A 25,462-nucleotide genomic window follows, 5' to 3' on the forward strand; every position below is an offset into this window, starting at 1 on the left:
ATGTATATCTTAAATCTAGTCACTTCAAAGTTCAATGGATCTGATTTTTAGAGAATGAGACAAAAGCACCTGGAAATTACATCAATTATTAAGTCTAGAAAGAAATACAATGTGAATACTCTCTATTCTAACTTCCCATGCCAAAGTCAGAATTTTGCTTGCATAGGAATAGCAAATAAACATACCCAGTGCATAAATGATGATTTTTGAATGACAAATTAGTTAAGAATATTCTGAAGTACAGATGCAGACAGCTCCCATCTACATCATATGCTTATTCAGATTCACTGTATAGCTAGAAAAATGTAAAAGACATAGAATTATATGAAAAAAAAGGTACTGCAAGAGAAATGGAAGTGTATTCTTATTACTGAGGTCTCAGGTCAAGGAATTTGAAACTGAAAGAGACCTCAGAGAAAATGTAGTCCAATTATTTTTCCAGAAATGAAAACAGAGGCTGAGAGTGTTCCAGTGAGCCGAACCAGTGAGTGCTCTTTGATCGACTGAAACAACTTTCAGTCAATGTGATCAGAGCTCAGTGCAGACTGAAACAGTATCTTTTAATCCCTAAGAGAAGCTGTGGTCAGGCACAAACGCCACAGGGACCGAGCTGCCACAGCGGTGACCTCGCACTTACTCATTGCCCCAGTCCAGGCGCACAGTGACATGCCGCTTCACCTCCCGCCCCTGGTCCTGAGTCAGGTGGCCAGACAGCAGCTGCCTCCGAAGGTCAATCAGTTCATTCATCACATGGCGTAGCTTGTAGAAAAGGTCTACTTTGTGTTTCTGAAAGGGTATTTTGGTGTTCGGTGAAATAAAAGGGATATGAAAAGGGAATGAAAAAGAAAAAGAGTTAAACTATGAAAAGTGCTCATTTTCCTCAAATTTTTAAAAAAGCAATGTAAACAGGAGCATATTTAAGAACTTTAAAACAAAACCGTTGATTCCTACTGTCTAAAAAAATATACAGTGACATGTAACAAGTAAAGTAATTGATCTGGATCATGCAAAGTAGCATTAGTTTACCTCTATTCCATCCTGGACTATTCATTTTCCAGTAAATAGAAGTTACTACACTTAATCAGAAAAGAAAGTTACGCAGGAGTGTGGAAGTGTTCACTCCTGCAGAAGCCCCTGAGTACGTGACAGCACAGACTTCAACCATTTACTAACATCTCTGGCCTCTCCACAAGGGGTGCTCAAGTTGGGGGAGGGACAGAGATAATCACTTGCGCTATTTTTTTTTGTATCATTAATATACAATCACATGAGCAATATTGTGCTTACTAGATTCCCCCCATTATCAAGTCCCAACCACATACCCCATTACAGTCACTGTCCATCAGCATAGTAAGATGCTATAGAGTCACTACTTGTCTTCTCTGTGCTGTACTGCCTTCCCCATACCCCCCACATTATGTGTGCTAATCATAATGCCCCTTATTCCCCTTATCCCTCCCTTCACACCCGTCCTCCCCAGTCCCTTTCCCTTTGGCAACCGTTAGTCCATTCTTGGGTTCTGTGATTCTGCTGCTGTTTTGTTCCTTCAGTTTTTCTTTATTCTTATACTCCACAGATGAGTGAAATCATTTGATACTTGTCTTTCTCCGCCTGGCTTATTTCACTGAGCATAATACCCTCTAGCTCCATCCATGTTGCTGCAAATGGTAGGATTTGTTTTCTTCTTATGGCTGAATAATATTCCATTGTGTATATGTACCACATCTTCTTTATCCATTCACCTACTGATGGACACTTAGGTTACATCCATTTCTTGGCATTGTAAATAGTGCTGCAATAAACATAGGGGTGCATCTGTCTTCTTCAAACTGGGCTGCTGCATTTTTAGGGTAAATTCCTAGAAGTGGAATTCCTGGGTCAAATGGTATTTCTATTTTGAGCTTTTTGAGGAACCTCCATACTGCTTTCCACAATGGTTGAATCAGTTTACATTCCCACCAGCAGTGTAGGAGGGTTCCCCTTTCTCCACAACCTCGCCAACGTTTGTTGTTGTTTGTGTTTTGGATGGCGGCCATCCTTACTGGTGTGAGGTGATACCTCATTGTGGTTTTAATTTGCATTTCTCTGATGACAAGCAATGTGGAGCATCTTTTCATGTGTCTGTTGGCCATCTGAATTTCTTCTTTGGAGAATTGTCTGTTCAGATCCTCTGCCCATTTTTTAATTGGATTATTTGCTTTTTGTTTGTTGAGGTGCGTGAGCTCTCTATATATTTTGGATGTCAACCCTTTATCGGATCTGTCGTTTATGAATATATTCTCCCATACTATAGGATGCCTTTTTGTTCTATTGGTCGTGTCCTTTGCTGTACAGAAGCTTTTCAGCTTGATATAGTCCCACTTGTTCATTTTTGCTTTTGTTTCCCTTGCCCGGGGAGATATGTTCATGAAGAGGTCGCTCATGTTTATGTCCAAGAGATTTTTGCCTATGTCTTTTTCTAAGAGTTTTATGGTTTCATGACTTACATTCAGGTCTTTGATCCATTTCAAGTTTACTTTTGTGTATGGAGTTAGACAGTAATTCAGTTTGGTTCTCTTACATGTAGCTGTATGATTTTGCCAACACCAGTTGTTGAAGAGGCTGTCATTTCCCCATTGTATGTCCATGGCTCCTTTATCTTATATTAACTGACCACACATGCTTGGGTTAATATTTGGACTCTTTATTCTGTTCCACTGGTCTGTGGCTCTGTTCTTGTGCCAGTACCAAATTGTCTTGATTACTGTGGCTTTGTAGTAGAGCCTGAAGTTGGGAAGTGAGATCGCCCCTGCTTTATTCTTCCTTCTCAGGATTGCTTTGGCTATTTGGGGTCTTTTGTGGTTCCATATGAATTTTAGAACTATTTGTTACAGTTTGTTGAAGAATGCTGTTGGTATTTTGACAGGGATTGCATTGAATCTGTAGATTGCTTTAGGCAGGAAGGCCATTTTGACAATATGAATTCTTCCTATCCATGAGCACGGGATGTGTTTCCATTTATTGGTATCCATTTTGACAATATGAATTCTTCCTATCCATGAGCATGGGATGTGTTTCCATTTATTGGTATCTTCTTTAATTTCTCTCATGAGTGTCTTGTAGTTTTCAGAGTATAGGTCTTTCACTTCCTTGGTTAGGTTTATTCCTAGGTATTTTATTCTTTTTGATGCAATTGTGAATGGAATTGTTTTCCTGATTTCTCTTTCTGCTAGTTCATCATTAGTGTATAGAAATACAACAGATATCTGTGTATTAATTTTGTATGTTCCCTATGTGTATTGCAGCACTATTTGCAATAGCCAAGATAAGATATGGAAGCAACCTAATTGTCCATTCATAGATGAATGGATAAAGAAGATGTGGTACATATACACAATGGAATATCATTCAGCCATAAAAAGAAAAGAAATCCTCCCATTTGTAACAGCATGGATGGCTCTAGAGGGTATTATGCTCAGTTAAATAAGCCATGCAGAGAAAGGCAAACACAAAATGATTTCACTTATTTGTGGAGTATAAAAACAAAGCAAAATAAAATTAACAAAATAGCAGTAGACTCACTGACACCAAGAAGGGACTAGTGGTTACCAAAGGGGAGGGGTTAGGGAGGGAGAAGGGGATTAGAGGCACAATAGTTCACAATCACAATACAGGTTCATGGGGACAGTGGTACAGCATAGAGAATACAGTTAGTGATTCTGTAGCATCTTACTACGGTGATGGACAGCGACCGCACTGGAGGGGTTGAGGACTTGATAATATGGGTGAATGTTGAACCACTGTGCTGTGTTTTTGAAACCAACATGAGATCATATATCAAAGATACTTTAATAAAAAGAAAAGTATAACAGAGAATTAGGATAGTGGTTACTTCTGAAGGAAGGGGAAAGAACGGGATCAAGGAGAGCCATACAGGGGCTTCAGAAGTAATGATACTGTTTTTTTTCTAAAACTGGGTGGTGAGACTACAGATGTTATAATAGTGTCATCCTTTATGCCTCACTATTTTTTATAATGATTACTTAATCTACTCAATATTTAATTTTAAAAGCAAGTTTAAAAAACCCTTCTTTAAAAAAAAAACTGCCTCAAATAAATGTCAGAAAAAAAAGTGGTACTACAGGAAACATAGCATTGATAAGAAAGTGGAACACCCTTATTGATGACACGGAGAAAGTCTTAGTGGTTTGGAAAGAAGATCAAACTAGCCATAACATAGCCTTAAGCCAAAGCCTAACCCAGTTCACGACCCTCACTCTCTTCAATTCTATATGAACACTGAGAGAGGTGAGGAGGCTGCAGAAGAAAAGTCTGAAGTTAGCAGAGGCTGGTTCACGAAGTTTAAGGAAAGAAGCCGTCTCTATAATATAAAAGTGCAGGTGAAGCAGCAGGTGCTGATGGAGAAGCTGCAGCAAGTTACCCAGAAGTTCCAGATAACATCACTAATGAAGGTGGGTACACCAAACAACAGATTTTCAGTGTAGATAAAAAGCCTTCTGTTAAAAGAAGATACCATCTGAGACTTTCGAGCAGAAGTCAGTGCTTGGCTTCAAAGCTTCAAAGGACAGGCTGACGGTCTTGATATGCACGAATGCAGCTGGTGACTTTAAGTTGCAGCCAATGCTCATTTACCATTCTGAAAAATCCTAGGGCCCTCACGAATTATGCTAAATCTAGTCTGCCAGTACTCTATAAATGGAACAAGGTTTGGATAAAGCACATTTGTTTACAACATGGTTTACTGAATATGTTAAGCCCACTGTTGAGACCTACTGCTCAGAAAAAAGATTCTTTTCAAAAATTACTGCTCATTGACAGTGCACCTAGTCACCCAAGAGCTCTGATGGAAAGGTGCCATGAAATTAATGTTGTTTTCATGCCTGCTAACACAATACCCATTTTGCAGCCCATGGACCAAGGAGTAATTTTGACTTTCAAGTCTTATTATCTAAGAAATACATTTCATAAGGCTATAGCTGCCGTAGGTAGTGAGTGATTCCTCTGAGGGATAATGGGCAAAGTCAATCAAAAGCCTTCTGGAAAGGATTCACCATTCTAGATGCCATTAATACCATTTTTGATTCATGGAAAGAGGTCAAATTATAAACATGTATAGGAGTTTGAAAAAAGTTGATTTCAACCCCAATGGATGACTTTGAGTGGCCAAGACTTTAGTGGAGGAGTTAACTGCAGATGTGGTGGGAATAGCAAGAGAACTAGAAGTGGAGCCTGAAGATTTGACCGAACTGCTGCATCTCATGGTAAAACATAAAGACTTGCTTCTTATGGGTGAGCAAGAAAGTGGCTTCTTGAGAATCTACTCCCAGTGAAAATGCTGTGAAGATTGTTGAAATGACAATAAAGGATTTAGAATCATATAAACTTAGTTGATAAAGCACTGTCAGGGTTTGAGAGGACTGACTCAAATTTTGAAAGAAGCTCTACTGTGGGTAAAATGCTATCAAACAGCACCCCATGCTCCAGAGAAATCACTCATGAAAGGAGGAGCCCATCCACGCAGCAGACTTCTTTGTTGTCTTATTTTAAGCAATTGCCCCAGCCACTCCAACCTCCAGCAACCATCTCCCTGATCAGTCAGCAGCATCGACTTCAAGGCAAGACCCTCCACCAGCAAAAATATTATGACTCACTGAAAGCTCTGATAATGATTGACATTTTTAATGATGAAGTATTTTTAATTAAGATTTAAAAAAAGCTAGTGCAGAATGGGAAAAAATATTTATTTTTCCAGCTTTAATTATTAGTAAATTCTTTTTCCAACAGACTCACTTGGTCGAATATAGGAAAATCCCAAATCTAAAAGATTTTATAACCCCTATATAGATATATGTACATACATAGAAAATGATTTTGGAACATTTATTAAAGTCGATCAATACAAAAAAAAAAAATCAGTTACTGTTTCTTATATAAAGCTGGGAATACTAACCCTGCACTAAGAATGAAATGGATAATACAATCAGAAAGCAGCCCTATTATTACAATAATATGGTGCTACTTTCTTTTTCCACGCCAACCTAATGACCTATTTGACCAGAGTCCTAACAATAGAGGCTCCGCCAACCTTGCTCAAACACCACACTGCACTCTTGGGTTTTTTAGCAGAAGAGCACACCATTCAAGGTGAGCAATCTGAGCAACAGGCCCCAGAATACACAGTTTACTTAGGGTCACTTGATGACACAGGACAGTGAGAGGCCCACTCCTTAGTGGATTAAAATAATAGTTTAATTAGGTTGCCAGTTAAGGGTTAACTTTCCTGTACAATAAACACCAGTTCCTGTCAATGTTTAAATAAAAGCAGGAAAATTTAAAAAAAAAAAAGAATAAAGCAGAAAAAGAACTCTGTAGCCCATCTTAGCAATACACTCAACCTCTCCAAAAGCTCTATAGTCTAATATTTGTCAAGAACGGTAATAGAAATTTGAAAACTATACTGAAGAGTCAGCAGAAACATAAATTTGAAATAATTAAAATACTTTTCGACCACATGCAAAGTAGAATTTGTCTTATCATTGTGAAAATTCCACTATATTTCATAGCTGACTCTTGAAAAAATCAGTTGTCTCCTGCCTAGATCCTGGAATCTTGCTGACCTATTGCAGGAGGGATGTGGCCCCAAAATGGAAAGAGTAGGGCCAGTCTAACGGGACTCCCTTTTTCCTACAAAGTACCTGGATGGGCAGTACTAACATTGGGTTCTGTGACTCTCCTTTTCTTCCTATGTTTTCATCATTTAAAAATCACTCGTCTGGTTGACACATTTTTCTTCAGATAAAATCATACTAGTTCCTAAAAGTTCGGCAGACTCCATTTTTTTCTAAGGTAACTGGAAGTACGCTATGAACAACTATATACTGCTTAGCACAGACTTCCAGAGGGAAAACATATTCCCTGATTTCAGAAGTTCCTGGGGATAATAACTTCATTCCTTTCTTTTCCGCTTGAAGGCCAGAGCTAGCATTTAAGTTAGAGCTGGCCTCTGAGACATTCTCCAGAGCCATGGGCCTGCCAGATGCAGTGAGTTCCTCCCCTCTCCTAACCCTCAGTATACAGCCCTTAGGGGACCCTTGACTCTGATCCACATTTGACAAGCTTATGGTAACTTTACATCATAGTTGAAGGGTCATGGGCAGAAATCAGAGTTCCCCTTTAGCCAAAAATTTTAAATACTTTGGGATCAGGAATTTGGTATGATGAAATGGTATTAAAAGTCATGAAGTTGTCATTTTAACAATATTGCTATTAGATAAGAAGTAATACAACAGGTAACAATAAGCTCTGAATTACTATCATCAGTTCTCGTTCTTACTTTAATGACAGAGCAGTCTACTCGCAGCTTAGAGGAAAGAAACCATGTTATGTCATGATTACCTATAAAAATCAAATTTAACTCATCAGCAGTATCACTTTCCAATACAACAAAAGCCTGTTCGTGAATTACACCCAGAAAAGCTACTTCAAGGCTCAAATCCAGGGAAATGGCACATGTACTGGAAATGCTCTTAATTCTCTTGAAATAAAAAAAGAAAAGCTTTTCTTCTTGCATTAAGAGCTACTGTCAATGAGCTGAACAGGACTAATACCCACCCCTGTTATCATCACGCTCCCTAAATAATGATGAATCAACATATCCCCCACTTCCTGGCTCCCCTCAGATTATCTGGTGAGATAAGCAAAAGTTCAAGAGACCTGTGCTAAGCTGCTCTTCTTTCCCACACTAAACAGAACCTTACTTCTCCTTAGCATTCTCATAGTTACTTTCCACTTAACTTGACCAATTCCCTTTTTTTGTAATATTCAGTCTTAAAAACGACTTATATGGTTGGTACAATACTGTTGCTTTGAACAAACTCATCAGTGGGTAAAGAAGATCCACTGACATCTAAGCTAGCAGAGGATAAGGAAGAATAATAGAAAGCCAGTGTTCTTTTACATGGTAAGATAATGCCTTAGTCTCTTTGGGCTACTGTAACAAAGTACCATAGATAGGTAGCTTATAAACAATACAATTTATTTCTCACAGTTGTGGAGGCTGGAAGGCCACAGTCAGGATGCCAGCCTGGTCAGGTTCTGGCAAAGGCCCTCTTCTGGGCTGCCAACTTCTTGCTGTGTCTTCACTGGTAGGAGGACCAGGGAGCCCTGTGGGGTCTTTTTCATAAGAGCACTAATTCCATTCATGAGGGCTCCACCCTCCTGACCTATACACCTTCCAAAGGCCCCACCAAAGCCATCACCTTGGGCATTATGTTTTCACCATAAAATTTGGGGAGGACATGCACATTCAGACCGTAGCCGATAATTTAGCTTAACACTTGTATGACAGATTCATCTCATGCTGCTGAAATAAGCTGAAACAGATGGGGAAGTATTCCTAATCTATAAATTGTCTTCAAGAAAGAAAACCAGGTCCCTTTAGCAACACATTTCTAAGGGCTGAGACGCCGGTCAGGGTCTGCTTACCCCTGCACCCTAAGGCAGAGCATGGTTCCTTTAAGCACACAATATTTGATGAACACATAAAAGAATGAGACAAGAAAAAGAACTTGCCTTAATGGACTACAGGATGCTACCCAGTAAATCTTCTTACCAGTTCTGTCAGATTTACTTTACTAGAATTAATCACAAAATGTAAGTTCTATTAATAGCCTGGAAAGTTCATGAAGGCAGGCATTTTGTCTGTTTCATTTACTACTGCAGCTTTAGAACCTATAATAAAGCGTAAATGTGATAAATGATTCATATTTCTGGGATGAAGGAATGAATAAAAAGATCACAAGATCTTCACAGGGGAAGAAAACTGTAGAGACAAAGAACAAGGAAACAATTATCACAAAAGTCAAAATGGTCATTTCAGCAAGGAGGGGAGCATGGGGCTTTGAACATGCTGGCAATGTTCTATTTCTTAACATGAGTTTATTACACAGCTGTGTGCATTACAATTTTTTGGTAAACTATGCATACATGATTTATATACCCTTTTGCATTTATGATATATTTTGCAATTTAAAAAGGAAAAACAATCACCCAATTCTTACAAGTTATCAAAAATACAAAAGTATGTTCTGTTAAAAATCTTTAACTTACTCCTGACTCCAAACAAATCTAAACTAAGGAAAAAAGGAGCAAATCATGCTAGAAGAGCTAGGAGCACAAGCTCCTACAGGACACAGTAAAGTCTGACGTTCTAGCCTTCGAGACCCATTAGCCCTTCCGGCTAGCACTGAGAAGGTATGTCAGTAAAAGGCAGACCAAGGGTATGTGTGAGTGCGGCAAGCTAACAGCCACAAGGCTCACAGCCTGGGAGGAACCACCCAAAGGCAGAATGTTCACCCATTTACACTGACTGCCTCTCAGACTGCCAGGCAAAGAGTACTTGGGCCTCTAGATTTACAATTGGTTTAATAAGAAAAATAAATTTTGTGAAAGGTTCACTGCATTCTAAACACAGGGTGCCTGGAATCAGGGCTCTGCAGGTCACAGCTTTGATTCATTCCAATCTCTCCCGAAGGAGTGTTGGGGCTCTGCTTCCCAAAGGGAGGAGTGAGTGACTAACCAGCCAGGCCTCCCACAAAGAACAGCTCTCAGCTCTGGGCAACATACAAAACCAGCTGTGAGTTCTGGAGTCTGAATGAAGGCAAGCAGATTTTGGAAGGGAGTCAAATGTGACAAGTAATTAAGATGAAGTAAAGCAAACTCAAACCTCCAGCCCCTGGTCTTTTTAAAAAGATTTTACTCTAAGGGAGGCTGCAGTCTTCATGGCCACTAAAACTCAGGTAAAAAGCCAGTCATCTTTCTGGCTGGAAAGGAAACAGGAAAAGATCCTGGGCAACCAGGGCACTAGTAAGGGGAGAGGAAACACGGAAAAGGAGAGAGCCCCATAGGGTGACCCTCCCTTACACGGTCAAGGCGGCCCAAGCCTCCAGCTGACCCGGCCAAGGCAGCACGCGGCAAACCAAGAGCACCGTGCACCTGACACTTAAGACGACAGAGCTGAGGTCCGAGCAGCCGCCCGATGTGTGCACGGCAGTGCCTGGCCCTGGCCCAACCAAATGCAAACCAAACACTGAAACAGAAACACCAACACCCTTAGTAGCAAAATCAAGATTTTCCACAACACAATATCCATAGTGCCCAGGACACAGTCCAAACTTATTTGAAGTGAATCTGACAAGCCAGGAAAACATGATCCAGTCTCAAAGGGAAAGACAATCACACAGAGGGCAACCCTGAGGCGGTCAGGACGCCAGGATTATTAAACAACCCAAAGAAGCTACTATAACCATACTTGGTGAGGTAGAGGAAAACATGCACTTCATAAATGACAAAATAAGAACTCTCAGCTGAAACAAGGAAAATATTTTAAAAATTGGAAATTTTAGAACAGAAAACACAATAGGAGAAACTTTAGAAGTTCACTGAGTTTACTGGCAGAATGAAAATGAGAGACGAAAGTCAGTGAGCCTAAAGACAAATGAGCACCCGAACACGTCAAGTCCAGGGAGAGAACTATGGTACAAAGTGGTGTAAAAGAACATGAGCTTTATGGGGATGACGCAAAGTATTTCCTTGGGGGAAAAGGGTCTATGAAAGCTTTCTATAAAGAAAAGAGGCTTTTCCTGGAAAGAATCTATAATTTTTTTAAGTACTTGCATGACTGAAAAGGATAGATTTTGGCATTCTCAAGAACAGATGCTGAAACAGAGTAAGAAATTATTGATTAAATGATAGAGAACACGAAGGAAAGAAAAAGTGAAAATCTATAAAGCTCCTATTCCATTTCAGACACTGCTAAGCTCATGCAAACACGCCTCTCATAATCCTCACCACAAGCCTGGGAAGCAGATACTGTTACATTCTTCTTCACTTGGCAGATGACGAAGCTGAGATGTGAAAGGGCTATGAGCCACCTGGGGTCGCTGCTCAGACACAGAGCACACCCAAACCCCCTACAGCGGCACCATGAGATCTCAGTCGTCTCCACGCAGCAGCCAGGGGACCGAGGTGGGGGCTCCTGTGACGTCATCAAGTGCCCTTTCACTGCGTCATGACACCATCTGTGGACTCACATATTCACTGGAACATGGTGGGTAAGAGATGAAAAACAGTCCTTGACCTTAAGAAACTCCAAGTGCAGAGGGTGAGTGACAAGGCCAGAAGAGTGAACAGAAAGTTATGAAACACTCAGATAAGCAATATTACAGAGAGGTGGCTACAGAGGCCGGGCGCTTAACCCGGGGAAGTTTCTCAGAAGTGGGTGTACTGAGCAGGGGTGAACTGAATGAAGAGCAATACCAGAGTGTGGAAGAACTGGCCCCTTCAGGGAACTGGAGTCTCTCAGAACGCTAACTTAGAGCCCAGAGTGTTCATGGGGAGATGGGGGGAGCTCAAGCTAGAAAGGGAAGGAGAGCCAAATCATGAAAGGATTTATACACCACGTAATGAGCCCGGGCTGCATTCGGCAGATGACAGCAGCTCACTGGGGGCATTTAATCAGAATATCGTACGACCACACTTGCGACCTAGGAAGTGACTCTGGAAGGAGCATGAGGAACAATGGGTCCAGGCGCTGAGGACACTGGAGAAGGAGAGAGGATGTATCTGGCACAGAGGAACTAAGAGGAAGCTTTAAAGATGTCCAGGCAACAAATGCCAAAGGCCTGTGAAGCAGGCTGGCGAGGCAGTGACGGATTTGGGAAGAATTCAGGAAGCAGAATTGAAGAGACGTGATCATTCAAGGGGTGAAAAAAGGGAGGAGCCTGTGCCCACTCCCAAGTTTCTTCAAGAGGCCGGGGATGCCCGGGAGTATAGGAGGAGGGCTTCAAACATGCTGAGTCAAAGTACCTATGGGATTTCGTAGAGAAGTATGGTGGGCAGTTGGCTATAAAAGGTCAGAAATTCATGGCAGGAATCTAGGGTGGAGCTGGAGATACAGAAATCTTCAGTTTGTGGCTCCAGTGGGCATGCATGAGAACACCCCAGAGATTATACAGATGGGTTAGAAAACATGGCTGAGGACATTAAACGGGAACCCCGAAAAAAAAGGAACCCTTGGAGTAAGACCTTGCACAAACTCTGTTTTACATATACAGATATAGAATATTTAGTGCTCATAATTCCTATTTTACACTTCAGTCAGCAAAATGCACACACAATGAGTAAATGACATACTGAAGAATGTGAAACACATACAAGGTTGTTGTATAACCTAGATTTTCTGCAGGATCCCCAGTCTAGAATATTCTAACATTCCGTACTATTTTTGCCACAGAATAACAAAACACTCATCCAATTCCAGTAATTCTCCCCCATACTGTCATCTAAAGGCAGCAGAAATTCTGTCAGATCATGAGCTTTTCTTTTAGAAAACACTGAAAGTAAGAAACCGGAGTGTAGAGCAAGGCTGCAGGTCCCAGACTGGCTCCCAGAGACAGCTGGTCTGTCCTGCAGATGGCGGCTGTGGAAGTGCAAGGAGGCATCTTTTTGAGTGCTCCGGGCTGTCCTCAGGGAAGCCTCCCAAAGAGGACCCTGCAGACCCCCTTCCTCAATACTGACTAGAGAGGACAGCTGAGCTTTCTGCTAGACTCAACTGTTACTCTAAGACTACTTCCTGCATGTTCATTCGTCAGCAAGAACTGACACGGAAGTTGAGACCCAGTCTACTAGTTATCAGAGATCCAGTTAGCAACAGTCTCTAAGCAATGGCAGCAGAAAAGGTAGAATGCATCCATTAACATTTCAACATACTCCTTATATAGCTTGTGGAAAAGATGGGAAAATTTTAGCACAAAAGGGCATAAGTAATGGAAGAATCCTCTTTTTAATAGAGATCTTAAAAATCTAAAAATCATACTCATATTACAGTGTATATATATCATCATGTAATCCTATTATTGGCACAATATGTAAATTTTCTTAGAAAAACTCTCATTTAGCAATACTGCTTATGGACAAGTGAGTTATCAGTTATTTATTAAGTTGAATGTGAAACTGCTATTTTATAAGCTCAAAATTAATCAGATATCACCAATTTTATTTGATTTAACTTAAGAGATTCAAAATAGATGCTTCTCCTGGAAATGCTGACAACAAATGGATTCATACTTCGTCAAGTATTTACTGAGGACCCATAATGTGCCACGCACCATCTTTGATACTGGGGTTTAGTAAAGCACAAAATAAAATCTTAAAATCCCCTCTCTTGTGAAGCTTACATTATAGTAGAAAGAAGAAATAAATATGTACAAACTATGAGGTGGCAAATGCTACAGAGAAAAAGCAGGGTTGGGGAATAGGAGCATGAGAGGGAACATTCATAATTTTAAAAATTTTACTGAAGTATAGTTGATATACAATATTATATTGGCTTCAAGTATACAGCCCAGTGACTGGGATGGTGACACGAAGGATGAGACAGTGGCTGTGAAGTAGGTCATCCTCTTAAATGAGGAGGTGAAGGACTACAATACATTCATGCCAAGAGCAGCCTTGTTTGTTATAATCTATTGCTACACAACAAAATACCCCGGAAGTCAGAGGCTGGAAACTACAAACATGATCGCACAGTCCTTACGAATCAGGACTCTGGGAGTGCTCACTGAGTGGTTCTGGCTCAGTATCTCTTACGAGGGTCCAAGCATCATGCTGGCTAGGGCTGCAGTCACCTCAAGATGTGACTGGAGTAAAATCTGCTTCCCAACTCTCCCAGACGGGCCCCTCATAGTCCTCCTTGAAATACGGCAGCCAGCTCCCCCCAATATGAGTGATCCAAGACAGAGACAGAGCCTGACAGCAAGACACGGAGAGGACCCAAGACGGAAGCTCAAAAGTGAGATCCCCTATCATTTCTGCTGCATGCCATTCAATGGCAGCAAGTCATTTAGTCCAGCCTGTCCTTGAGTGCAGGGGATTTCATAAGAGCAGGAATACCAGGGAACAGGCAAGGACCACAAGGGGACATCTTAGAGGCTGCCTACCACACCTACCTTTGCCAGCTACTTACATATTTTAAATTTCTTGCTCCTTAGGAAGATAAGCTGTTTTTATTAGAAACACATAATCTTAGGTAATACTCTAGTGGCTAGCAGGGTATTCAGTAACTTCAGTAACCAAGGAGGTTCAGTAAGACCTACCATATACAAATCCTCAGAGTGAATGAATGCCTTTCTTTTTTTTGTTTCCTCTTTTTTATTGAAGTATAGTTGATATACAAACTTATATTGGTTTCAAGTATAAAACCCAGAGGTTTACCAGTTATCCACATTGTCAAATCCTCACTCCCACTGGCGCAGTTATTGTCAACATAGGAAGACGTTACAGAATTATTGGCTATATTCTTCATGCTGTACTACCACCACCATGACCAATATAATTGAGATTTTTGTGCCCCTTTATCCCCCTCAACGTCCACCTTCCTAACCCCTCCCCCATGGTAACCACCAGTCCCCTCTCAGTATCCATGAGTCTACTGCTTGTTTTGTTCATTTTGTCATTTTGTTTTTATGTTCCACAAGTAAGTTAAGTCATATGGTAGCTGTCTTTCTCCACCTGGTTTGTTTTTCTCCACTGGCTTATTTTACATGTTGTCACAAATGGCAGAATTTTTTTCTTTTTATGGCTGAATAATATTCCATTGTGTATATGTACCACATCTTCTTTATCCATTCATCTACTGATGGACACTTAGCTTGCTTCCACATCTTGGTTATTGTAAATAGTGCTGCAATAAACATAGGGGTGCATATGGCTTTTTGAAACTGAGAACTTGTTTTCCTCAGGCAAATTCCTAAGAGTGGAATCACTAGGTCGTATGATATTTCTATTTTTAGTTTTTTGAGGAACCTCCATACTTGAGGAATTTCCACAGTGGCTGCCCAAGTTGACATTCCTACCAGCAGTGTAGGAGGGCTCCCTTTTCTCCACATCCCCGTCAGCACTTGTTATTTCTTATCTTTTGGCTGGTGGCTATTCTGACTGGTGTGAGGTGATAGCTCATCGTGGTTCTGATTTGCATTTCATTATCACATGATTAGTGAGGTGGAGCATCTTTTCAGGTGCCTGTTGACCATCTTGTCTCTTCAGGTCCTCTGCCCATTTTTTTTTAATTGGGTTATTTGGTTTTCTTGCTGTTGAGGCTTATGAGTTCTTTATGTATTTTGGATGTTAACACCTTATTGAATAAACCACTTACAAATACATTCTCCCACACTGTAGACTGCCTTTTTGTTTTGTTGATGGTGTCTTTTGCCATAGAGAAGCTTTTTGGCTTCACATAGTCCCACTTGTGAATGAACGTCTTTCATTTGCAGCTTTGTAGGATTGTTCTATTAAATGGTAAACTGTACTTACAAATTTGTCTCTCCATGTTTTAAGATTCCACCAGTATAGAAATACACAAGGAAATGTGGGATTTAGTGATTCTAGATTTTCAATTGTAACAGACCTTGGCTCCTCTACTTTGCTACACGACCCTACACTCCTATTCCCAACCAATCTACAGACGTCAGAGTATAATAATGTATGGCTCAGTTTGGACACATATTTTCTGCTAAAAGACAGACTGGCAACTTTTTAAGAACTGTGAAAATCCACTAAGATACATTTTAAGTTTTCTCCTCCTCTTCTCTACTACTATTGTTTAATAAATCAACAGAAAATTCAAAACACTAGAAAGAAGATAGCTATGGAGAAACTCCAGCTGTGTGAAACATTATTTTATGTTGGGAATAAATATTCACAAGTTTGCCTCTTTGTGTTTCGAGACCCCATTCCCTGTACCTGAGGAGCAAGCCCTTTATTATATTTGATGGGTCAGAGGCACACTGGAGGGATCTAATAGTGCTTTTCAGAATAAACAATAACAATCACTTTTTCTAATAATCACAAACATTTATCCAGAGTTAATAAACCAGTTATTTCTTCCCAAATACTTTCAGGATGCAAAGGTCAAATATAGTTTAAGGAAAGCTGTTATACCAAGTGAAAATGTAATTTGTCCAAGGTCATTAAATGGGTCAGAGAGTTGTTGCCAGCTTTTTACCCTTTATGCCAGTATTCTTCAAATGACTTCAGAAGAAGACATAACAGGAATGTGATCAGAAACACTAAGGGGAAATTTCTTTCTTCCCATTCCTACTGACCCAGCCCATAAGGTCAGTGAACAACAGCTGTCACTTCTAACCATGGCCCTGTGTGATTCTTCACCGTGCCTCCTCAATCTAGTCAGAAAAAAAATATATATATATATATATATATCACAAGAGCATGAGAAATCATTCACTACACCGATTCGATAATAACTCTGCCCCTATGTCAATTCAAGTCAGCCACTCTGTAAGCACCTATTCTCTTAGGAGTTACCAGGGATACAAATGGGAGTCAGAGGGTCCAAGAAATTTACTGTTTCACTGAGCCAAGAAATGTGTAGGGAATGACAAGGGAGTAAGTAAGGAGGAAGGATGATGGGGCTGAGTGCAATACAGTCTTTTTAACAATACATTTGCTAAATGTTGAGGCTTTTTAACAAACGGCTTTGAATCAACTATATATCCAAATCCAAAATAAGTGACTAAACATTTTTCTTTATATAAAATTTAACTCAAAATGAAGTTAATAGATTGAAATGTAAAACTATAAAACTTTTAGAAGAAAATATAGGAGAAGACCTTACCAGTCGATAGGCTATGAATTCCTACTCATATCAAAAGCATAATCCATAAAAGAAAATACCAATAAACTGGATTTCATCAAAATTAAAAACTTCCATTCTGAGAAGATACTGCTTAGAAATGGAAAAAAGCTAATACAAGGAGAAAATAGTGAAAATCAGGTAACTGACAAAAGATATTTAATATCCAGAATACATAAAGAACTCTCATGTCTTGAACAACAAACTAACTTAAAAATGGGCAAATAACTTGAAGAGATATTTCACCAAAGAGGATATACAGGTCTCTGCCCATCTCTCATTGGCATTTTTTTTCAGTGTTGATTTATATGAGTTCTTTACATATTTTGGATAGTACCCCTTATTGTACATATCATTTGCAAATATATTCTCCCATTCAGTAGGCTGCCTTTTCATATTGTTGATGGTGTCCTTTGCTGTCCAGAAACTTTTTAGTTTCACGTAGTCCCACTTTTTTATGTTGCTTTTGTCTCCCTTGCCTGGGGACATGTATCCAGAAAAAGACTGCTAATGCTGGTGTTCAAGAGTTTGCTGCTTATATATTCTTTTATGCATTTTATGATTTCAGATCTTACATTTAGGTCTTTAATCCATTTTAAGTTTATTTCATGTGTGGTGTAGAAGTGATCCAGGTTCACTCCCCTGCATGCAGCTGTCTGGTTTTCCCAGCACCATTTATTAAAGAGACTTCCCCTTCCTCATTGTATAGTCTTGCCTCCTTTGTCATATTATCAAGTGACCGTATAGGTGTGGGCTTATTTCTGGGCTCCCTATTCTGTTCTATTAATCTGCTTTTGTGCTAGTACCAAACAGATAGACAACAGATACATTAAAAGATGATCAACATCACTAACCATCAGGGAAATAAAAATCAAAACCACAATGAGATCACCTCACACCAGTCAGAATGGCTGGTACCAACAAGACAAGAAATAACAAGTGTTGAGGAGGATGTAGAGAAAAGGGAGCCCTTGTGCACTGCTGGTGGGAATGTAAATTGGTGCAGTTGCTGTAGAAAACAGTATGGAGGTTCCTCAAAAAATTAAAAATTGAAATACCATATGACCCAGTAACTACACTTGTGGTTATTTATCTGAAGAAAACAAAATCACTAATTCATAAAGACAAATGCACTCCTACATTTATCAAAGCATTAGCTACAATAACCAAGATATGGAACAACCTAAGTGCCCACTGATAGATGAATGGATAAAGAAGATGTGGTACATATATATACAATGGAATACTACTCAGACATGAAAAAGAATGAACTCTTGTCATTTGTAACACCATGGATGGACTTAGAGGGTATTATGCTAAGTTAAATAAGTCAGAGAAGGATAAATACCATATGATGTCACTTATATGTGGAAACAAAAAAAAATCAAATAGAAACAAACTCGTAACAATGGAGAATAAACTGATGGTTGTCAGAGGGAAGAGGGTTGGGGGGATTAGTAAAATGAATGAAGGTGATAAAGAGGTATGAACTTCCAATTATAAAATAAATAAGTCATGGGAATGAAGAGTACAGCACAGCTAATAACATTGTAATATCGTTGTATGATGACAATAACTACACTTGTGTTGAGCATTTTGTAGTATATATAATTGTTTAATCACTATGTCATACACCTGAAACAAATATAATATTGTCAGCTATACTTCAGTTAAAAAAAGGAAGATATACATATGGCAAAGAATACATAAAAAGATGTTCAATATCATAGCCAGTAATAAAATATAAATTCAACTATGATGAGATACTATTATATACCTATCAGAATTGTTCAAATATACTGACAATACTAAGTACTGGTGAGAATATGGTACAACAGGAACTGTCATATATTGCTGGTGGGAATGTAAAATATTACAACTTTGGAAAACGTCTAGCAGTTTCAAAAGGTTACACGTGCATTTACCATTTGATTTAGTAACTCCATTCCTGGATACCACCCAAGAGAAATGAAAAGATACATGTGCATGATGTTCATGACTGTGTTGTGACAGTTCTCCAGAGAAACAGAACAAGCAGGATGTGGGGACCTGGTCAGAGGGTGAGGACCTGGTCCTCCATGATGGAGGGACTGAGCCATCCTTACTGAAATAGACACACATTCTGAGTGTGAATTTGCCTTTCTTCCCTTCTCCTGCCAGCACCATTATCCATGGATGCACATAATGTCTTATCCACCATAATGGCACTACATTCAGGATTGTACTTGATCAAGGAATTCATTTCACAGAAAAAGAAGTACAAAAATGGGCTTGCCCATGGAATTAACAGGTCTCACCACACTCTAACACTAGAAACAGCTAGCCTAACTGAAAGGTCGAATGTCTTACTGAAGACTCATTTGTGGAGCTTGTTGGGAGACGACACATGGAAAGATCGACTTTATAGGATATAGCATATGCTTTACATGAGAGCCCATTATACGGTGTGGCCTTCCCCACTGCCAGAATACATGGGTCTGAGAATCTGTGGGTGGAAGTAGGAGTGGATCCTCTCCCTATTAGACAAAATAACCCACTCACAAACTTTTTAAATTTCCATCTCAGCTACTTTGAGCTCTACTGGCTTGTGGATCTTAGTCCCCAAGGGAGGAATGATTTCAACAGGGGCCACAACAATAGTTCCACTTAACTGGGAGATGAGATTTCCACCTGGTCATTTGCAGCTGTTTATGCTATTGAATCTACAGACCAAACAGTCACCACTGGCTGAGTGACTGATCCTTATCACCACGTTCCTGGGCATCTGGGTTGTTCTGCACAATGGAGTTCTCCTTAGAACTGGATCCAGAGCCAGGATATGCTGTGGCACACCCACTTAGTACTTCCATGCCCTACAGGAAAAGGTAACGGAAAATGGTAGCAATTTAAAAGCAACAGAAGATTAACGGCACAGACCTTTCAGAAATGAATGCTTAAGTCACTCCCCCAGCTAAGGAAACCTAACACACTGAGGGTCTTGCTGGGAAACAGACCTGTGAGTAGAAAAAGGAAGCAGTGTGCATCAACGCCGGCCTCGTGACCCATAACAGACGTTGAGGACTGTAGCGTCTTTGCATATTTCTACTGCTTGTCAATGATATGTGTTTACTTGGATATGTAAGCATTTCATTCTTCTCTCCTTCCCACTGGAAGTTTACTGTGTAATTTAATCTTCAGATAAAATAATATTAGAAGGACTGTACTCTAGATTTGAGGAATAATTATCATGGCCAGCAATGAATGGATAAGAATGACTCTTGGGATAGTGCATCATTCTGTATCCCCATTCTGAGTTAATGTTATGAACTTCCTTACTTGTAAGAATAGATGAAAACAGTATGATGGTTCTTCAAAAAATGAAAAATAGGATTAGCATATGATCCAGACATTCCATTTCTGGGCATAAACCCAAAGGAAGTGAAAGCAGGGACACAAACAGGAATGTATACCCCATGTTTATAGCAGCATTATTCGCCATAGCCAAAAGGTGAAATAAATCCAAGTGTCCACTGACAGATGAATGTATAAACAGTATGTGGTCCATATATACAATGGATTAGTATTCAGCCATAAAAAGGAAGGATATTCTGACACATCCAAATAAGGATGAACTTTGAAGGCGCTATCCTAGACGTCATAAGCCAGTCACAAAGGACGGACTGTGTGATCCATTCAGACAAGGTACTTAGTATCTCAAACCATACAGACACAAAGTGAAGTGGAGGTTGCTAGGAGCTGAGGGACAGGGAAGAGTGGGGAGTTAAGTGTTTAAATGGGTAGAGTTTCAGTTTGGCAAGATGGAAAATGTACTGGAGATAAAGAACAGTGATGGTTGTATAACAATATAAATGTATTTGGTGCCACTGAACTGGACACTTAAAGATGGCTGAAATGGTCAATTTTCTGATATGTATATTTTGTCACAAAATATTTCTTAAATGAAAAAAAGGATAGAAATATACTGTTTGTTTCTAGATGAGCACTCAGATATGTGGAGAAGAGTGCATGTGAATGCTGGTCACAGAAGCGGATTATGCTGGTTATCAAATTTGTCCCCTCTCAGCTCCAAATTCACTCTTTCTGCTTGTGCTGAAAAAATCAATGTGGTCCTACACACTTCCTTTCCCAGCTGGCATGGTGTTAGGCTGTCTCAGAAGAGGGCACAGAAGACACATTCCGGGAGGAATAGTTTTGCTGCTGGGTCCCCAGGGTATGCAGCTGGCAGACTCCCCTGGCAAGATCAGCTCCGTCAGGGCAACTCCTGCTTACACAGCGGCCAGCAGCACTCGGCAACGGGCAGCTTCCCCTGGCATTGCCTCCCACCCCATCCCTGCCCAAGGGGTTTACAGTGAGACACTTCCCCACAAACAGCTTTCCCAGCACCCTAGAGCAGGAGTGGCAAACTTTATCTTAAAGGGCTGATAATACATATTTTAGACTAGCAGGCTATCTGGTCTCTGCCACAACCACCCAACTCTGCCCTTGCAACAAGCAAGGGGCCATAAGCAATGTGTAAGCAAATGGGTGTGACTATGCTCCAGGAAGAAATTTATTTACAAAAACAGGTGTCTAACCCAAGTGCCACAGTTGGCTAACTCTTCTCCCAGAGGACAGATTTCCAGCAAGTTCCTGAGGGTGGGCTTCCAACAAGTTATATCAGAATAGTTTTAGTCTATCAGGAAATGGTCCTTTCCTGTTTCTATGAAATGATCGGCTAGTTGGCAAGCCAATGTCCTCATATGGATGGCTGTATACCTGGAGTGGAAAGTGAAATGGAATCATTCTAGGGTTCTCTTGAAAATCAGGAAGCACACAAGCTCTGCCACGTCTAGTCTCAGAATATTATCTAATGTAGATACATTATTTTCTCTACTTTTTGTTTCCTGGTAATTTAATAGATTAACCAGGAGTTCACTTGTGGACTATTTTGGAAATTAAATGCCATCTTCTAAAAAGAAAGAAACCTTAATTCTTAAAATTAGATTTTAAGACTAGAGTGTTTTTCTTTATACTACAGATTGCTTGCTTCTGCATAATTTCCAAAAGAGTGTTTTTCTTAAAGATTATTAAATTTCAAGGGAACAATTAATGAATATACATCAACTCTTTTAAAATGTCTCAAAATTTTAGTTAGGTACTGGGATGCCAGAGAATGGTTTTAGGAACTGTGACATCTGAGGAAGAAGAGTTTCACAAGCAATTAGCAAAAATTTTAAGAAAATCACTTAAGTTTGATAACCTTTACTATCTCCTACATGCACATACTCTTGCAAAGGGCCCTTAGATACTGTTATTTATTTCATTTGTCTTCTCCCCATGTGCTGGTTCTCATCTCAGCTTCATAGATGAGGAAACTAAAACTCAGAGTGTTTAAATAGCTTGAACTAAGTCACAAGGCTAAACACGTGCGGAGCTGGGATTCAGGCCCAGGTGTATAATGCCAATGTGATGTACTTTCCACTCCTACCAACAGTTAAAGGCAACTGTATTGGTGCTGCAGCTGATGACTGCAGCCTACCCTGGGACTTAGTGAAACTGATTCTCCTGGGTGGACGTTGTGACCTAAGAGCAAAAGGAAGCTGGTCATTTGGGGAAACATTACCAAATTCTTTATGTAAGAATAAATTAGTATAAATGAATTAGTATTAAGCAAGAAACTATATACAGCTTCTAAAAGCAGGGTTCTAAAAATTGCCCATCTCTACACACTGTTGTGTTCCTGTATGTTTTTAAACCACAGCTTTAAAACATTTCATACCTGAAACAATTACTATCAGCTCTTGTTAGGTAAAAACATTTCCCAGGAATTAGGAAAGTGTTATCATATTTTAAGCCTTTTAAATATGCTGTTGTCATAACTCACACTTTCAAAGCAAGCCTCAGAGCTCATGGAAATAATTTGATCACCCAATGCTCTCAAAATAAGAGGAGATGCAACCCCGCTGGGGCTGCCTCAGAGAGAATCCAAGCTCTCCAGCCCCTCTGCCCATTTGTCTAAAACATTAAATGTGTTTCTATTGAAAGTGTGCTTTTAAAAAGTCCAATAACTCAGCCCAAACTACATTTAAACAGGAAGTTGCCCTTTCTCAGTGAAACTTCACTATTACAGGATGTTGAAAATGACCATGGTGATAACTGCCAGGTCATAATGGCATCCCAGGGTAAGCACAATGAAATCAAGTGTGGTATGGTACCACAGCAGTTGTGAGGTCCTAGGCATCATTTTCTTCAGTCTTATTTTAGAACTGTGCAATGTCCTCTTACAGTTTTCATGAACGGTATTCTCCCTCAAGATTGTTTTAAGCCAAGACAACAGTCTTAACCACTCTTGTTAAAATTATGGATAACTACTAGAGGATTACCTGACACCCAAAACAGGCTGGGTGATCTGAATATGAATGAAGGAAAAGTACGAATAGCAAATTAGACAAAATCATACATATTTAAATAGTCTTTTACATTTATTGTTCTACTGACATAGATCAGGACCAAATGCTTGCCAGTGAATCAAGACTTCAGTATCATTTTTACTCTGATATTGCCCCTAAAGGGGTTTAAAGAAAAGCCATTACATAGTCCATAAAGAATTAATATGGGAAGAAAATGCTAGTTTTTGATTTGTGAACTCAGTTAAAGTCAAATATGGGGAAGTGATTCGTCAATTGATGAATCTTTTTGGGATTTCATTGGAGACAAGGTTTGAAGCAAAAAGAATAACAGATTTTGTTCCCCCATCAACTTCTATGTAGTAAAATCTGGTCCATGGGATTGGAAGGTAGTATGTTATCAAGGCATCGTGGTTGTTTCCTAACTGAGCAGTCCCCAGAATACGAAATGAGAATATCGGTGTCTCCTCTAGACTCCTGTGGGTGCCAAATAGTTATAAATATATAAAAACAATATAAAGGGAGGAGGATCCCTGAACAGAGTTGTTTTGGAAAAAGAAACAGAAGCTTTCAAGAGCAAAAAACACTTATTCTAAAATGTATGAATATGACAAATCAAAGAGAGATAACTCCTTACCATAAAATAAAACCTATAAATGATGGTTAATGTCCAAATGAAGGCAAATCTCTCCTGATGGGTAGGAAGTAAGGCCAGAAACTACCATAACACATCAGAATAAGGAGACTCTGTCATTCTATCTCCCCTGCCCTGTGTGCACCTGCCAGTTCCTGGGTTTTAGCCAAGTATCTTAGGGCAGAGATAGGTGGGAGGTGGGATCAAACCTCCATGGGAGGTTAGAGCTCTAGAAGGCAGATTCCCTCAGTGAGTGAGTCAGAAGAAGGGAAAATGCACAGGCACAGAGAGACACTGGGCCTTGGCTGTGGATGGGCACACAGGAAACAGGAACAGTGGCGGCATGCAAGCCCCTGTGGATGGGAGTGGGGAATCCACACCACCACTGGGGCCTAAGAAACCTCCATCTAAATTCTAATGCATCTCCAGAAAGGTAGTACCCCAAGGACATGACAAACCAACTGACAATCTTCTCTGAAAAATGTTTTAACCTTAGCTTTGAGGAATTGCTAGTCAGAGCCCTAAAGAACATCAGATCAAAATCGGGAAACACCAAAAATGGGGTTAAAGCAAGCAAGTATGAGTGAAGTCAGCAAATAGACAGCTGACTCAGAACAACTGAAGACTGAAATGATCACAGAATATTAAATGGGTAAGTATAATATGTTTAAAGAAGGAAATGAGGACAATATATAATACAAAGAAAAGACAGTCAAAATTCAGCAGGCAGACTTAACCTATAACCAAATAAAATTTCTAGAAATGAAAAATGTACTCAATAAATATGAACTCATGGCTGGTTAAATAAGAGATTATACATGCCTGAAAAAAAATTAAAAACAAATGAGGAGGTTTTGGGAAGATGGAGGAATAGGAGGTCACTGTGATGACCTCCAATATACACACCAAGACAGCAACTACATGTAATACAAGCAACTCTGAAAAGGACCTGAAGACTACAGAACAGATCTTCCACAGCTAAGAACAAAGAGAGGGCCACACTGAGCAGGGTCAAGGGGCAGAGCCACAGGTGGGATCCAAACCCTCCTCCCATTAGAGCCCATAAGTGGAAGGAAGGGAGGAACAGAGTGGGGAGGGGGCAAACTCCACACACACAGCACGCTGACACTACAAATGTCCCCTTTGGCACTGCTTTTAGCTGCATCTCACAGATTTTATTCAGTATGTTATAATTTCAGTTATATTCACTTCAATGTATTTTTTATTTCTCTAGAGACTTCTTTGATAGATGGATTATTTAGTAGTATGTTGTTTAATTTCTAAGTGCTTCAGTGTTTTCCTGTTATCTTTCTGCTTTTCATTTCTAGTTTGTTTCCATTATGGTGAGAACATCTTCTGTATGATATGAATTATTACAAATGTGTTGAGTTGCTCTATGACCTAAGATATTGTCAGTGTTCATGAATGTTCCATGTGTGTTTGAAAATAATATGTATTCTAATTTTATTGGATGGAATATTAATAAATAATTCAGTAGATCCTAATGATTAATGGCCCTGCTCAGTTCTTCCTATTCCTGATGACTTTTATCTAGTGGTTACATCAATTACTAGGGGAGGGGGTTATAAATCCCTAAGAATAATAGTTGATTTCTCTATTTTCTCCATTCACTCCTTCCAGGTTTCACTTCATTATTTTGCAGCTCTGTTTTTTGGTGCATGCATATTTAAGATTGTGATGTCTTCTTAGTGAATTGACCTTTTTATCATTTTA

At 39.7% G+C, this 25,462-nt stretch overlaps 1 protein-coding gene across 7 annotated transcripts in view; it reads right to left on the minus strand.

The window, feature by feature from the left end:
- DOCK3 (dedicator of cytokinesis 3) overlaps positions 1-25,462 on the minus strand; it is a 347,773-nt gene that overhangs the window by 174,015 nt on the left and 148,296 nt on the right. For all 7 annotated transcript variants that reach the window (XM_057487070.1, XM_057487065.1, XM_057487062.1 and 4 more), the window contains exon 6: positions 638-786. In XM_057487070.1, the coding sequence (XP_057343053.1) occupies positions 638-786 (149 nt within the window). The remainder of the gene's footprint in view (positions 1-637; positions 787-25,462) is intronic.

This window comes from Manis pentadactyla, chromosome 1 (assembly GCF_030020395.1).
Source record: "Manis pentadactyla isolate mManPen7 chromosome 1, mManPen7.hap1, whole genome shotgun sequence".
NCBI lineage: Eukaryota > Metazoa > Chordata > Mammalia > Pholidota > Manidae > Manis > Manis pentadactyla.